Below are 16,318 nucleotides of genomic sequence, written 5' to 3' on the forward strand. Positions count from 1 at the left end.
TGAGCATGGGGGAGGGGACAGCTTAAGGGCTATGACAGTATTGCTGATCCATTTCATCAACATGTATCTTCTTCTAGGTGGCTGTGGTTGCCTCTAAAGGTAACTGAGTTTGAGTCTTAAGGCCTCAGGTCAGGCCACCAATTCCTCCATCCTCTCTGGCTCCAATACCACCTCTGACGTGGTTTCAACCATGCCCAAAGGGTGACCACTCACAGCCTCCTGTTTACTTGTCTAAAGTTGGCCATACCTAGTAATTTGATCCCCCAGGGGGAAAAAAAAAAGGCCAATCTCCAAAGTTAGAAGTGGAGGGTCCTCTAGCATTTCAACTTGTTCTGCATTTACTATCAATTAACTACCAGCTTGACTCTTTACTTGCAAAACGTCTCAATGACATTTGTGGCAGACACAAAGTCTACCTGTCTGACCCCCTTTTCAGTCTCTCTCACTCAGCAATTCAAGAGGCAATATTCTACTCCACACCTTCGTCTCTTTTCTCATCACCTCATTCCCTCGACTGTCACGTTCCCCACTCACACTCTACCACCCCCCACACCCACTGACACCCTAATCAGGTGCCAGGACGCTCTCGTCCATCACTGTCCTTGTTCTCATCACCTTCAATCATTTTAGGGTAAGGAGCACAGGAAAAGCTCTTCAAAAGTAACACCTTAGATATGACTTGAAACATGTATGTAGCTTCTCCTCACTCAAAACATCAACCTCATGTCAGGGGAAAGTCCACTGGATTCTAAGCTCATGGGGCCAGGAGCGCGTCTTCTATTTAGAAGGTATTTCTTTGGCTCCTACAAAATCCTGACATCTGCAAGCTCAAAAAGAATAGATGAAATGGGAAGCTGTCTTTCCTTTGATCACATTAGGTGTGTATCAAATGCTCTTACAGACAGCAACAGATTGCTAAGGATGCTGGAAAAGAAATTATTCATGAAACTGACAGAGAAACTGCTTAACTCTCAAAAATGCTTAATCAAAACTGGACCAGCTTTTATCACGCAGAATTCTAAAGCAAGGTATTTTGTTGAACTCAATTGGCCTTGCCCCCGAGATAAGAATGCTTAGCACCAGAAAGAACACAGCCTTCTCGTCTCTTAAGTGTGGGGCTACAAGGTGTGTGCACAGGGCATGGGACACACAGAGCTGTTTTTTGCTTGACTCGTGTTCTTTCCTACTTATTAAAGCTGAATACTAAACCGATAAAGGGGAATAGAAGCCAAAACAGAAACAAACAACAAACAAACCCATGACTCTGTGACCTTCCTAGAGAGAGACAGACTCATGAAACACAATCCTCCTGGGCTTGTTCAGAGCAGAAAATTCAAAATATCACAACCGTACTACAGATCCCATTTCTGTATGACAAGCAAGGTCAATGTGGGCAGAGTCAATGGGGAAGGGACCATAGAGTACCTATTCAAAGAGCTGCTTAAAAGGTGGCTAACAAGTTCCATCTGCTTGCTGTCCTGCATAGCCTGACCTGGGAGCCAATGAAAAAAAAAAAGAGATTCGGCCCTGAGAAGAGACCCTTGATTCACTGGTTCTCTGCCTTTGCTCTGGCCCACATACCTGAGGGATAGGGATCCAGGACACCCTGGTCAATGTCAGAGGGCTACTCAGGGGTGGGGGGAGGGATTCTCAAAAAGGGAGAGACAAGGAGAGGAAAGGGCTTCAGTCTCAAATCTGAAGGTCTGGGTGGTTTCTAAAAGCCTCTTCCTCTCCATGATTCTGATACACATAAGTCCCATCCCTCAAAGATGATAGAACCAAAGATGATAGAACCCCATTTTACAGATGAGAAAACTAAGGTCCAGAAAGAAGAAGTGAGTGAAGAGTTAACAAAAGAGCTGAAAGTCAACACCAGGCCTCTGGGCTCTTTGAGTCCATGCACCTTCCACTATCCAGGGCCTTGGACATGTTGGCTGTCAACAGATATTTAATAAGCAAATGAAATAAGGACCCAACGTTTGCATTCATTTAACAAAATAATCCCCTCGGTTACTGCAATGGTTCATATCCTGGGGTCCCTGGACCCCCAGCAGAACTCAAAAGTTACTGATGGGGGGCAGAGGAAGATAGCAGCTGGTTTCAGAACCTCAGAAGGTCCAACAGGACTAACAGTGTACCTAAGGAATGGCTGCCCAAGCTGCCTCCAACATCGAGTTTCTCTGCTTCGGGCTGGAACTGGATCATCTAGATTTGCTGATGCTGGTTCTCAGGGCAACCATGATTTCTAACTGCAGTGTGCCTCTGAGGAATAAAAACAGGCCCATAAAGTCTTCCTAACTAAACACAATCTGTTTCAGAGGCTGTTTGTCAAAAGATGGAGCTGTTAAGATGGGAAATCATTTTAAAAGCATCTTTGGAGGAAAAACTGCTGGTGACTATGGGTCTTCTGGAGGGGTCACCACCCAGCCTCAGGTACCTGCAGACTTGATTTCCTGCCTGTGTATTGCCTTTGGTATTTTATATAAAATATTGGCTTTGGGTTTAAATCTGGATCCTATAGATAAGTTACCATTCTTTGCTGGAAAAAAAAAAAAATCAAGATTTAATCAAATCTCATCACTCCCTTTCTCACCAGCCACCCCCACTATGAGGGCCACTGCTTGACCCTGCCTTGGGCATAAATTATAGCCAAATATTGATCACACTCAGGCCAAAAGTAGGGCACGAATGGGGTGAACAGGGACAGAGGCCCTAACTTCCAACCCCTGTGCTCAAAGGAACATGTGTCCCACACAGACCAAAAGAAGAACTGGCTTTATTGCTAAGAATAATGGACATTTCCCAGCAATGTATGTTATTTATATATACTCCTTTAAGTATTTTATATCTATTATAAACATACACTATCTATTACATTTATTTTCACATACGCTGTCACATATCATTTTCACATAGATAGTGTTAGGTACATAGTAAGCATCCAATAAATGCAAGTTAACTGACTCGCTTTAAGGATGTCATAGTGGGACTCCCCTAGTGGAGCAGTGGTTAGGACTCTGAGCTTCCACTGCAGGGGGTTCGGTTTCCATCCCTGCTTGGGAAACTATGATCCCACATGCCCCATGGTATGGCCAAAAATAATAAAGATGTTATAGCAAAAAGTAAAATCAGTTAAGAGCATATCCATTGTAACAGATAATGAAGAGTCTTCAGCAACGAGGAAGAAAATTCACACTAAAACACAATGAGCTTGGAAAGGATTTTTCTTGATATAAGGAGGGAAAATACACTGGTCCAATCATTTTTATTTCTATATCATTTGGTCTCCATGGACACCATCTAACTTTTGACAGAAAAACACTTACTAACAATATCAGATGTCTTGTTAAAGATTTTAATGCTCTATATAAAATAGTTATTCTGTATTTAATTCCTTACCATTCTCTATATTCTCTCAGAACAAGTAAAATCACTTCTTGCTGAAAATTCTCTAAAGGAAAGTCAGTGTTTAATCCACAGTCATGATTCCCTGATTTTAAAGTTAAGAATGCACGCGTGGTTAGTCGGTCAGTCCCATACGACTCTTTGCAACTCTATGGACTGTAGCCCCCCAGGTTCCTCTGTCCAGGGGATTGTCCAGGCAAGAATACTGGAGTGGGAAGTTAAGGAGAACCTGATAGAATTCTGAAGGTGAATGCCTTACGCATTTGTAGACTGCTGTAACTTACGCAACCTTCTTTCAAAACAGTATCTCATTTGTTCCCAAAAGCAACCCTATCAGATATTGATATCACCTTTCATAGAACTCACCCCTAAAGGTAATTACTGTATTTATTTTTTGGCTAGGCATTGTCAGCTCACCCACTAGAATGCAATTTCCCCAAAAGGTAAAGAAACTCCTTTCCTGATCTCAGTCAAAGCCCCAGAACCCAGCACAGTGTCGGGGGCATAGTGAATGTTCTATGAATACTTATTAAATGAATGAAGTCCCTTATCTGCATTAAGCCTTTTTCTGGTATGAAGCACGTAACAGAACCACGTCCCAGATATCCCATTTAGAGTTCACTGGTCTGTTCAGTATCAAAAGGAAAGTTTCATCAAAGTGCTCTAAAAACAACGAAGCTTATATGCCATGACACCAAGAATAAAAGAACAGTGTCCTTGGAGACATGAGAAAATTGATGCAGATCAAACTCCCCAATGTTAAATGCCCAAAGTTTTCAAGTTTCCACTACTAAGTTCAAACATCTTGAACTAGCTTTGGTATACTGAATATTTGCCTAATAAAGGATACGGGAAAGCAGAGGAAGAGAGAGACTGGGTCATGGTTCATGGAGCTGTCAGGACTTCGGTTCACCATAATCGGTCTCCAATTTAGCCACAAACCCTTACTTTGGATTATCATGACACTTTAACAGGTAAGTAAGTCTGAAGTGTGCAGAATTATCTCTAACTTTTGAAGGACAAAAGAAAAAAAACCCAACTCATTGAGAATGAAAAATGTAGATGTTTAATATTAAGAAGCAGTTACAAATCAGAATAGACAAGAACTTGGATCCAGGAGGCCAAAATCTAACTTCTTAACACAACAGGCTGTTATAAATTATAACCATTCACTAATTATAGTGAAATTCTGGACTTTGCCCCATCAATCAATACATTTTTCAAGGTATTAAAAAATACCAAATGAAGTCCTCAATATTCCAGCTACTGAAGTTTTCTTAGAAAACACAAGTTTTTTCAGGATTTTGTCCTTTCCCTCTCCGAAAAAGGAGTGATGGGGTGGGGAGAGAAAATCCTGAGTGCGGGTGCATGAATGGGGTCACCTTCCAGGTCGTGGCAAGGAGCTTGCATCTGCCTAACGTCAAGACCATCTACCTTCCCTTCCAGATTGTCGCCAGGCCCTTCTCTGTACCTGCCCTTAAGCACCAAAAAGCAAAGCGCACGCTGCTGAGTCCTCAATGTTATCTGCAGTCGGTCTGAAAACTCATAAACGAATGCAGGCTTGACAGCAACTTTGGTGATTCCTGAAAATCCACAACAGGAAATATAACTCTCCTCCACCCTCCCTCGCCATTCATCAAAAGCAGACCGAGTCACAGCGACGGGGAGGCCGGTGGCAGAGGGAAGATGCCAGCACTCTTCTGAACAGAGGACCGGGCGCATTACCGTTGCCCACACTGGAGGGAGGAGGCAGGAGAGGGAGGAAGCGGGGAAAATGTCCCCAAGTTCCAAACACTATCCTTTAGTGGCAAAGACGACCGAAAACCACGCCGCCAGTACGTGGCCACCTCCACTGCCAGTGCCAAGGGTCACATTTACAGCAATGACCAGGGGTCCCGCCGACACCGGCTGACCTCGGCGCCTCGCCAGGTGCCCGGAAGGCTGTTTATGCGCCCGGCTCAGGCTGCCTGCCTCCTTTCCGCTTCTTCCCCTCTAAAGGGGTAAGGGGGTGAGGGCGCAGCCCCACGCAGCCACACCTGGGGCCCAAACTGAGATGCCGGTGCGTCCTGGGGGGGAGGTGGGGGGAGGTGAGCTGCGTCCTGAAACCCTTCCAACTTGCAAAAGACTGCCCGAGCCCTCTCAGAGCCGGCTCCCTGGCACAGCGAGCGGCCGGGCGCCACGATGGGCCGCGGCGGGCATCGCTTGGTGGGCGAGCCCGGCCCGCGAGGCGGAAAGGAAGTGGCGGCCACGGCTTTGCACCAACCACGTTCGGCCGGCTGGCGAATGCCACTCTGCGCCCCGAGCGGGGTCGGAGGGCGCGGGGCGGGCACTCGCGTCCCCACCCCGCCGCCGCCCGCGCCCCGGAACCCCCAGGGGACGCCGGCACCCCCAGCCCCGGGCCTGCCAGCGGGGCGCCGCTCGGTCCCCAGAGGCTCCCCGCCCCCACCTTGCCCGCTCCGTAGCCGAGGCGGGTCAGGCCGAGCGCGCGAGGCCGGCCCGGGGGGCGCCCGCGGGGACCCGGAGGCGCCCGGCGCTAGGCCGCGGCCCGGACCGCTGACCCCTCCCGGGACTCGCCGCCCGAGCCCCACCACCTCCAGCCCCGCGCGGGGACAAGTGCAGCGACAAAGCCCCAGGGCCAGGCCAGACACTGGCCGGCGGGAAGGAGGACGCCGCGTCCCTCCCGGGCGGTGGCGGCAGCGGCCCAGCCCCCAGGAAGCCGGGCGCGCCGGCCAGGCCCCGCGCGCAGCCCCGATCGGAGCCCGCCCGCCCGCCCGGCCCCCGGCCGCTGGCACCCGATGCCCGCGACCCTTCCCCGAGCCCCGAGGGTGGGCGAGCCCCGGGGACCGCCCCCGGCGCCCCATCAAGTTTCCTTCGGCCGCGGCGGGAGGCGCCTCTCCCGGCCCGGGCGCGGGGCGCAGGCTGCGGGCGAACGGCGGGTTCCTGCCTATTTACGCCACAGGCTGCCTGGAGAGAGGCGCCGCCGCCGGGCGAAGAGAACGACCCGCTCCCGTCCTTCGGATCCGGTGGCGCCGGCATCTGTAAACACACACACACACACACACACGCACACACATGCACGCGATCATGTTGTTTTTAAAAGGAGGCCCGACTCCAGCGGACCTGCTCCCCCACAAACACCACCTGGGGCGCAGGATCGCACAGAGCAGGTCTGTGTCCATGGAGCCAGCTCTCCGCATCTGCAAATCCAAAAGTGAAATTAAACCTCCACCAACCTCCTCCTCCTCCTCCTCCTCCTCCTCCTCCTTGCAGCCTCAGCAGCAGCAGCAGCAGCAGCAGCAGCAGCAACCGAACCTGCTTCCCCTAAAACCAGATGATCCATAACAGCGCCGACTGTTCCTCCAAAAATCAGTATTAATATTTATGAACCTCAGCATTTTCCGTCTGCAAAACATCGTGTCAAACCATCAGGACGCGCGCGCACGCACACACACACATACATACACACATCCCCTCCAGTCCTAAACATGCCCTCGAGAAAAACACACACGCACAGTCCCGACTATTATTTGAAAAAAATGTTACCTCTCAGTGTGCTTTTTTCACGCTACCAATACAATTCCGCAAGGCTTAAGTGTTGCTAAGGTGTGTGAAATGGAAATGAAAGCCCGTCAGTTGAATAATCGCAGGAGCAAAACTAAAAGTTACTCCCCGGCTTGCCTGAGAACAGTCCAGATCGAAAGCAAAACAAGGAGAGGAAACTGAGAAGCGCCGAGGCTGGAAATCCCCCCGCCCCCCGCCCTCCCGGAGCCTGGCTCGCTCCCGCCCGCCCTCCGCGCTCCCCCCGCCCCCCCCCCACCCCGCTCCGCCCTCCTCCCTCCGCCCTTCCTCCCCAGTGTTTGTTTCAAGCTTGTGCAACCGGGAGGTGCAGGCGGGGGGAGGCCGCGAGCCGCCCGGCCAGGAGGTGCGGAAGTTCGCCGCCGCCGCCGTTCATTGGCGGGCAGCGCCGCTTTCATCATTTCTCAGAAAAGTCAATTTCATTTTCACTTCCCCACGTCGCGGCCGCGGGAGCAACAAGCGGCTGCTCGTGAGTGTGCTGCCCGCGCACCCGGGCGTTCAAACCACTCGAGCCGGGGGGTCCGGGGGCGGGGGGCTCCGGGGGCGCCAGCTTGGGCTCCAGGCGTCAGCTGGTTGGCGGCAGGCGGGGAAAGCAGGTACCCTACCGACTCCCCATCCTAAAGGGCGACCCGAAGGTCGGAAAGGAGGGAGGAGGCTGGCGGCTCGTGGAAGCAACGCTCTTGCCATCCCGTCGGTGGGGCAGGTGTTTACAGCCTGTTTTCCGAGTGAGTAAAACTTCACTTTGTAACACTGCCCACTTCCAAGGAACACAAAGAGCAATGAACTGACAAGACAGCATTACTTAGATACTAGTGCACTACCTGGGCCAAGCGACGCGTCCTTAACCTTATTTAAACCCTTATCAGTAGCTGAGGGTGTAACCATTTGAGGGGCTGCTGTCGTCTGGGACCCTGTCTGGGGGCGATAAGGAAGGCCCTCCCCTAGAAGTTCCCTGCCTGCAGCTAAGATGGGCAAGGGTAAGAGCGGATTTTCCTGAAAGATGTCTCACTGTGGCTGGACCAGGAGACAAGTTTATACTGGAGTACTTCCAGCCAGGTTCCGATTTGGCCTCTTTAACTTACTACCTGGCATTCCCCAGTCAAGTTGCTTAATCTAAGGCCTCAGTCCTCAATGCCCTGAAATGGGGATGATTTAGAGAATGCAAGAGTGCTGCACCAGTTCCCTTCAAAGGGTGTTAGCTCAGACTAACACAGTTCATTTGGGACCTGTCACTTTGGGGTCCCTTGCTGTAAAATAGAGATTCTGACCTCGTTATACCTGTTCCTTCCCCCACATGCCTTTTCATTGGCCTTCTCCCAAATCTCTCTCCCCTCACACAGGAAGTCCGTTCCTAGGAGGCCATAGCTACATATGTGTAAACACTTAACCTAAAAACATAGCTCCAGCAGTCCTCTTTCACAGAAGTATTGAGCTTTACAGACGGGTAAAAGTATCTACGTATGCACGTGTGGTGAGGAGAGGGGCGGGTTTAGGATTCTGCTTTGTGGCTGTGGTCCCAGAAATAGATCTGCCATATTCTGTTACTTTTTATCCCCTCTGATAGAATACTATTTGCTACAGTCACTCACTTTCTTATTTCATAAAGCAATGACTGTGATAGATGATTAGAGTAACTATATACAAACTCTGCAGAATTTTTGTCAGTCTTTACCCACCCTGTGGACCCCAAGTAAGAAACCCCGTGGTCCTTAATGTTTTCCTTCCTCCCAACACACCACCCATCATATGGACCTGTTGATACTGATCCCAAATATCTCTGACCCCACCCCCTCTACCACCCCTCTGCATAGCTTCACTGAGTTATGGCAGTGGCCTGGGGACTAGGCTTCTGGCTCGAACTCGAACTCATCTGGGTTAACATCCAGGTTAAGCAGAAAATCAACTTCAGGTGAAGCACAATTCCAGTCCTAACCCCGCCCCTCAAAAATTTCTCCACGGCCCTCAGAATAAAGTCCATATTATTTTCAAGACATAAAAAGCCCGTTATAATCTGACATTAGACCTCTTTTCCAGCCTCATCTCCTGCTACTGTGCCCCACACCACTCCCTTGTCAAACCAGCTTCCATTCCTTTTTGTAAAACAACAGAGCCATCCTCTTGTTCGGCATTTTATCCTCTGTGTAGTGCCCAGCACAGAGGCTCTCAGCTACTTAGGAACTAATAGTCGTTTGCCCTTGGTTCTCAGAAAATATTGTAGACTTTATCAGAGTATTTTTAATAGAAATGTAATTGATATTTGTTGTGTAGAATACAGAAAAGTTGAAGGAAGACTATGACACCTGCAATTTTACCAATAAGGAATAGACCTGAAGATATTTTCATGTATGTCCTTTTAGTAATTTTTGTAAAGAACATTTTTGTTCAGCATCTCTGCATCATTTAATAATCGCCATAATACGGCCTGATGCCTATGTGACATCCTTCTGTCCTGTTATATTGCTTTGCTGGTTCCTCCTCTGCTGCCAGCCCCCTAAATTATGGTGTGCTGAGACAGTCTAACCTCGCCCCTCCTGTTCTCATTCTACATGCTTTTTCTTGGAGTGCTCTCACCTACACCCAAAGCTTTAGATATCACTATTTGGTGATAACTCCAAAATCCATACCTTCTGAGCTCTGGGTACATTTACCTTCTAGATGTTCCTTGGGTACAACAAATTATTTATGTCCCAGCTAAACTCATAACACTCTCCCCAACCAACTTGTATTTGTTACTTCATTAACCAGCAGGAAACGGGGAAGCATCACCAACTCCCATCTTTCCTGAGTTCATGGAACTTCCTGGGACATGGGTAGCATTTCTAATTTCCAGGCCCATGAAATTAAAAGATGCTTACTCCTTGGAAGAAAAGTTATGACCAACCTACATAGCATATTGAAGAGCAGAGACATTACTTTGCCAACAAAGGTCCGTCTAGTCAAGGCTATGGTTTTTCCCGTGGTCATGTATGGGTGTGAGAGTTGGACTGTGAAGAAAGCTGAGCGCCGAAGAATTGATGCTTTGAACTGTGGTGTTGGAAAGACTCTTGAGAGTCCCTTGGACTGCAAGGAGATCCAACCAGTCCATTCTGAAGATCAGCCCTGGGATTTCTTTGGAAGGAATGATGCTAAAGCTGAAACTCCAGTACTTTGGCCACCTCATGCGAAGAGTTGACTCATTGGAAAAGACTCTGATGCTGGGAGGGATTGGGGGCAGGGGGAGAAGGGGACGCCAGAGGATGAGATGGCTGGATGGCATCACTGACTCGATGGACGTGAGTCTCAGTGAACTCCGGGAGTTGGTGATGGACAGGGAGGCCTGGCGTGCTGCGATCCATGGGGTCGCAAAGAGTTGGACACGACTGAGCGACTGAACTGAACTGAACTGAAGATCATCTGTCTGGATGCATCAGTACTCATTTCAAGGGAGTCGAGAAAGGACAATGATGACTTGTCCATACAGCAATCGATCTTTCCATGAATGAAACTTAAAGATACAGTCAAGGTTAACCTTTCTCAAATAGGTTAATTTATTTGTTCTAATAAATGAGACTAATTTGGTAAAATCATTTAAGTAACGAACATTTATTGAGTGCCCAAGAACTCTTCTTGTGAACATAACAAATTAAAATCTCTGCCATCCAATAAGTTTTGTTACAGTCTAGTAAATTGGAATGTTAATTTCCATTGTATCATCCTAGTAATGGCCCGGACATCACCTCCAGCTATTATCACAGTCTTTAGAACTGGACGTTAAAGTTACAACTATAGGCTATGATGGCATGCTAACTAGAGGGCTAAGTACTTAGAGCTGTGATTAAATCAGCACCCCCCCCCATAACTCTGTCAGTTGATCCCCTAATTTTTCCCACAGTATCCCTAGTACCACTTTTGTCCTGGCCCCCAAGACTCTTTTGCATGCTGATAGAATTCAGCAGAGGTTATAAACTCATGGAAAATGAGTGTTCTGCACTTGCCAGAGCAGTTGCCCAATACAAAGCCATAGATTATAGTTCTGCACTGCAAAGAATATCATTGTGAATTCCATGTTGAATAAACAATACAGCCATGGTAGATTTTAGTTGAAACAGTAGAACTGCAAAGATGTTGAAAAAGCCATCTAAGTTCAAGGATCATAGGCATTAAATTGGAAAAGTTCTTGACTACTGTATTACCTCACGTAGTGGGTTTTTTTCCATTTTACTAGAAACTCTGAAATTTGTTGCAATTATTCTCTGAAAATCATGAATTTCAATTGAGTAATATATTGCCCAATCCTTAGTAATAAATATTAATTTTGTCCTGTTCCTCTGGTGAAATAAGGGAAGAAATACTCTTTAAATGTGCCAGGATGTGTGTGTGTGTGGTGGGGGGGTGGGCTGGTACAGGGAGAGAGATAGAGATGAGTTTCTGTTGTCCAAAAGCAAAGCTTTCAGCTTCAAAAACTTCATAATTTTTTTTCTACCATTTCTCTGTCTTATCCCAAATGGCTTTGAAATATTCATTATGTCTCTAAGGTGATAAACTGCAAAGTAGTGCTTTTAAAGTCAGAAGGGATTAGAAACAATTTCTGTAATAGTTTCAAGAATTAAAACTATTTCAAAAAAAAAAAAAACTATTTCAGAGACTTCCCTGGTGGTCCAGTGGTTAAAACTTTGCCTCCCAATGCAGGGAGCGTGGGTTCAATCCCTGGTCAAGGGACTAAAATACCACATGCCTCACAGGGCCAAAAAAAACAAAACATAAAAAAGAGGCAATATTGTAACAAATTCAATAAGGACTTTAAAAATGGCCCACATTAAAAAAAAATCTTAAAAATTTTTTTTAATATTAAAAAAAGAGAAAGATATCAGATCCCAAGGAACCAGAAAAAAAATAATAAAAAGCAATTATTTCAAACAAGAAATAAATTTCCAGTTTGTAACATAAATTCAGCAAACCACAAAATTCACTGAATCTGAGTTTTTGAAGAATCATCTGTTACAGCTTCCACCACTTTGTACGCTCCTCGCTCCTCTCTCGCCAGCATGTGAGCCTTGATGATATTCAGTCTGTTCTCTTTCTCCCCCCAGCTTCTGAACACTTTGAATAATATACCTTATTCTATTTGAAAATGTTTGGAAATTTGCCAATCAGAAAGTTTGCCAATCAGAATCTTTCTGGTTCCTTGGGATCTGATATCTCTGTTTCTCTTTCTTTTTTTAATATTAAAAAAATTTTTTTAAGATTTTTTTTATGTGGATCATTTTTAAAGTCCTTATTGAATTTGTTACAATATTGCCTCTTTTTTATGTGTTTTTTTTTTTTTTTTGGCCCTGTGAGGCATGTGGTATCTTAGTCCCTTGACCAAGAGTGTCATGAAACAAAGGACAAAGAGTATAAATAGTCTTACTTCCTCAAAAAGTTTCATCTCCACTACATCCAAAAGCTGCATGACATTTCATACATACAGCTCTTGATGTTGCCTCCTTCACCTTGCGTGCACCTCCAAGACGTTTCCTAGCTGTGTTCTGGGAAAGAATAAAAGGAAGCCCTGCTCTCCCAGAGCTTACGTTCTAATGGGGATGATGTCAACATAACCAGACCAATCAGATAGTTACCGATTTGTATCCGTGTGCTGAGAGAAACAAGTAAGACCTTTGACAGAAAATACTAGGGGGCCCATTCATTTCCTGGGGTACCACAAACCAGGTGGCTGAAATAACAGGAGTGTACTGTCTCACAGTTCTGGAAGCTATATGTCCAGGACCGAGGTGTCCGTGGGATTGGTTCCTTCTGAGGGTTGAGAGGGAAGGATGTGTTCCTTGCTCCCTCCTAGCTTCTGGTGGTTCGCCAGCAATCCTAGGCATTCTTTTGCTTGTGGAAGCATCACTCCATCTCTGCCTGAATCTTCAGGTGTTCTCTCTGGATGTGCACCTGTATCTAAATTTCCTGGTTTTTATAGGAACAGTAGTCTTACCGGATTCAGTTCAGTTCAGTTTACTCGCTCAGTCGTGTCCGACTCTTTGTGACCCCATGGACTGCAGCATGCCAGGCCTCCCTGTCCAACACCAACTTACTGGATTAGGGGCCCCCATACTCCAATATGGGCTTCCCTGGTGGCTCAGTGATAAAAGAATCCACCTGCCAGTGCAGGAGATGTGAGTTTGATCCCCGGGTTGGAAAAGTCCCCTGCAGAAGGAAATGGCAATCCACTCCAGTATTCTTGCCTGGGAAATCCCATGGACAGAGGAGCCTGGCAGGCTACAGTCCATGGGGTCATGAAGAGTCGGACATGACTTAGCGACTAAACAACAATAATACTCCGGTATGATCTCATCTTAATTCATTGCGTCTGCAAAGATACTCTGAGGTCCTGGGGGTTAGCACTGCAACGTGAATTTTGAGGGGCACTCACTTCAACATATAACAGATACCAACTGTGTGATGAAGCGCTGATGCAGGGGAGAGAGTGGAGGCAAAGGCCTTGAGAAGCAAAAGGGCCCGGCGTATTCTGGAAACCAAAGGAAGCTAAATGTGACTTAAAAGTTCTGAATGAGGGTGAGGACACAGGTAGAGGCCAGAACAAGGAGTATGGATTTTATTGTGAGATCAATGGGAAGATTCTGAAGAGTTCTTTGGTTTTAAAATGTCACACTATAAATTTCCCACATCAGTGAAATGCAAGGATTTGCTTAATTTGTGGATTTCTTAGAATTTGCAACAGTTCTTTTGTTGACCTCTCAGTTTATTACATGATGAATTTGTTGAGGAAACAACACATTAAGAATATGTGGAAACAGTTTGATCTCATTTTTCTTTTTGTATTTTTAAAGTATTTCTTCCCCTTTAACATTGTCTCTGATTTTCATCTCTACAAGCGAAGCAAATATTTACTTCATGCTCTTTATCACACCCCCATAAAAACTTTCCTTAAAAAAAAGGAGATACATTCAACTGTGGATTCCTGGCACACACTATTCTCCTCAGACTGTTTGGAGTGAACAATGATAATTCTCAGAGATTATGTCACCACAAAATCAATATTCATCCCAACATTTAATGGTTTTGAATATTTTTTCTTTTTTTGACTTCGAAAAATTTTCAGGATTTTTTTTCCATCAGAAACCCCTTGTGTGTAATGAGTAGTTAGGATATGTGTGTGTGTATGTGGTGAGGGGTGGGCGGGTACAGGGAGGAAGATAGAGATGAGTTTCTGTTGTCCAAAAGCAAAACTTTCAGCTTCAAAAACTTTTTTTTTTTTGCTATCAAAAAACTGAATTTTTGTTGGCAGAAGTTTTAGGTAAAACTTCTCGATTTGCCTTGGATGTTGTGTAATTTGAAAGCAAATATTGGTTTAAATAGCCCATCACATATTTTCTCAGTATCCAACTGTGGATACTGGATTTCATCTCCTGACAACCAAAAAAAAAAGTCACTTTCTTTCCTGTTTTACATATTGAAGTTTTGAGGAAGTTTTGAAGATTTCATTTGGGGAAAAGCTTCTGTTGCTTTTTTTTTAAAAAAAAGGAAAAAAAGACCAAAGTCTCAAATAACTGGCTGTTAGTTCAGCTTCATTTTCCTATACTTGGAGATAAGAAAGAAGACACAGCAAAGTGTGAGTGAGGATCTTTAAGACTGAAGGAGAGACAGAAATATGCAGACCAAGGAACAGAAACTGGAAGGAGGGTAGATGGGTGAGTTCCTGCTGGGTAGCCAGGCAGAGCCAGCCCATAGGAGGGACCAATCTTTAGGTTCATCCTCAACTGACTTGCTCAGATTGTCTCCATATTTTCCTTGTTTTTAGTTCCTATCTTGACAAGAACTTTTCATCTTTTCAGGGGTGTAAAACCAACAGAATCATGACCACTTGTTTCACAAGGTGTATGATTGATGTCATGTTGGGGTTTTTTTTATGTTTTATTTTTATCTTTTGGACATACTGTACAGCATATGGGATCTTAGTTTCCCAACCAGGGATTGGAAGTGCGGAGTCTTAACCACTGGCTGGGTGGCTGGTGTGCATGCTGTATCATGTCCAACTCTTTGCAACCCCATGGACTGTAGCCCTCCAGGCTCCTCTGTCCATGGAATTGTCCAAGCAAGAATACTGGAGTGGGTTGCTATTTCCTTCTCCAAGGGATCTTCGTGACCCAGGGATCAAACCAGTGTCTCTTGTGTCTCCTGTATTGACAGGTGGATCCTTTACCACTGAGGCCCCTGGGAAAACCCCTTAACCATGCCCCTATGTCATGTTTTATGACACTTTTGACCAAGCCTTTTCCCTCATTGAGAAATTAGAGGAACACTACCCTAACCCTCTCATCTTCCACAATGCTTACAAGTATTTACCACACATACACTCTTAATGGTATTTTTGCTTATGATGAACTTGAACATAATAGTAGGAAATTTATGCTCCAGTGAGGGTAAAAGGAAAACAAAGTTTCATATTTACAGTAAGGTCACCCCAAAGATGTTCATATATATAAGGCAAAAAAGGAACTATATCGAAACATTAATAGTGGTTGTCTTTGAGTAACAGAACTGAGTGATTTTTTTGTTGAAAAATTAACATTTTTGAGGAGAGATTTTCCTTTTATTAATGTAAAAATGTTAATATATTTTATAGATTTCAGAAAACTATTTCTTGATATGCTTATGATTTTTATGCAAATGACTTGTTTTAGCTAGTTTCTTCTCCTGGACTTCAAAAAGGAAAGCACTGGTTTATACATCTTATATCTTACACTGCATTCTTATAAGAATTTTTAAATCTGTCTAGATAATTTTTTCCTACAAATGCCATATAGTTTCTTCTAGTCTTTAATTTTATCAAAATATTCATTTTTAATGACTCTCCAAAGAAACATATAAAACCAAACATAAATTACCATGTGTCCAGATCAATGGCTATTAATAAGTGATATATTCCATGATCATTATTAATATTTGAATAAGCTTTTGCTTTGATTCATATCATGTTTTAAATATGCTGTTTGAAAAAGATTGACTTAAGAGAAACCTATAACAACTAAAGACTCTTTCCTACTTGTAAAGTTTCATTTCACTTGGATGTAAGAATATTACTAGATGCTTAGATGCTCAGCAATCAAATTCAAATTCTTAGATCTCAAATATGAATGAGGATTCTAAGAAAAATACCATAATTTTATGTTACCTTTTTTTCTTTCTTTGCCTTTCCTCTTTCTGGCACTTTCAGCTTTAGTCATCGTAGTTCCTATTTTGCTGCTTTATTGCCACATACAATAGGATTATCAGAAGGCAGAGAAAACAGCTCATCTGAAGGCAGTGATGGGAAGGATGTTTATCTTTCTCTCTCTCACACACATACACATGC

The 16,318-nt window shown here is 45.1% G+C and overlaps 2 protein-coding genes across 4 annotated transcripts in view; one reads left to right on the top strand and one right to left on the bottom strand.

The window, feature by feature from the left end:
* The window catches only part of IRF2 (interferon regulatory factor 2), an 83,639-nt gene extending 76,491 nt beyond the window's left edge, over positions 1-7,148 (bottom strand). The window contains exon 1 of one of the 3 annotated variants that reach the window (XM_061404153.1): positions 6,949-7,148. The gene's annotated coding sequence lies outside the window, so the exon portion shown is untranslated. Of the gene's footprint in view, positions 1-6,525; positions 6,619-6,948 lie in introns of those variants that run through there. The other 2 variants (XM_061404156.1, XM_061404155.1) reach the window with 2 other exon arrangements.
* LOC133239765 (uncharacterized) lies at positions 6,490-10,545 on the top strand. Its single transcript, XM_061404028.1, has 3 exons — positions 6,490-6,616; positions 7,260-7,706; positions 9,727-10,545. The coding sequence occupies exons 1-3, from the start codon at positions 6,490-6,492 to the stop codon at positions 9,855-9,857; spliced, it is 705 nt and encodes a 234-aa protein (XP_061260012.1). The 3' UTR covers positions 9,858-10,545.
* Positions 10,546-16,318: the final 5,773 nt, after the last annotated feature.

Source organism: Bos javanicus, chromosome 27 (assembly GCF_032452875.1).
Source record: "Bos javanicus breed banteng chromosome 27, ARS-OSU_banteng_1.0, whole genome shotgun sequence".
NCBI classification, from domain to species: domain Eukaryota; kingdom Metazoa; phylum Chordata; class Mammalia; order Artiodactyla; family Bovidae; genus Bos; species Bos javanicus.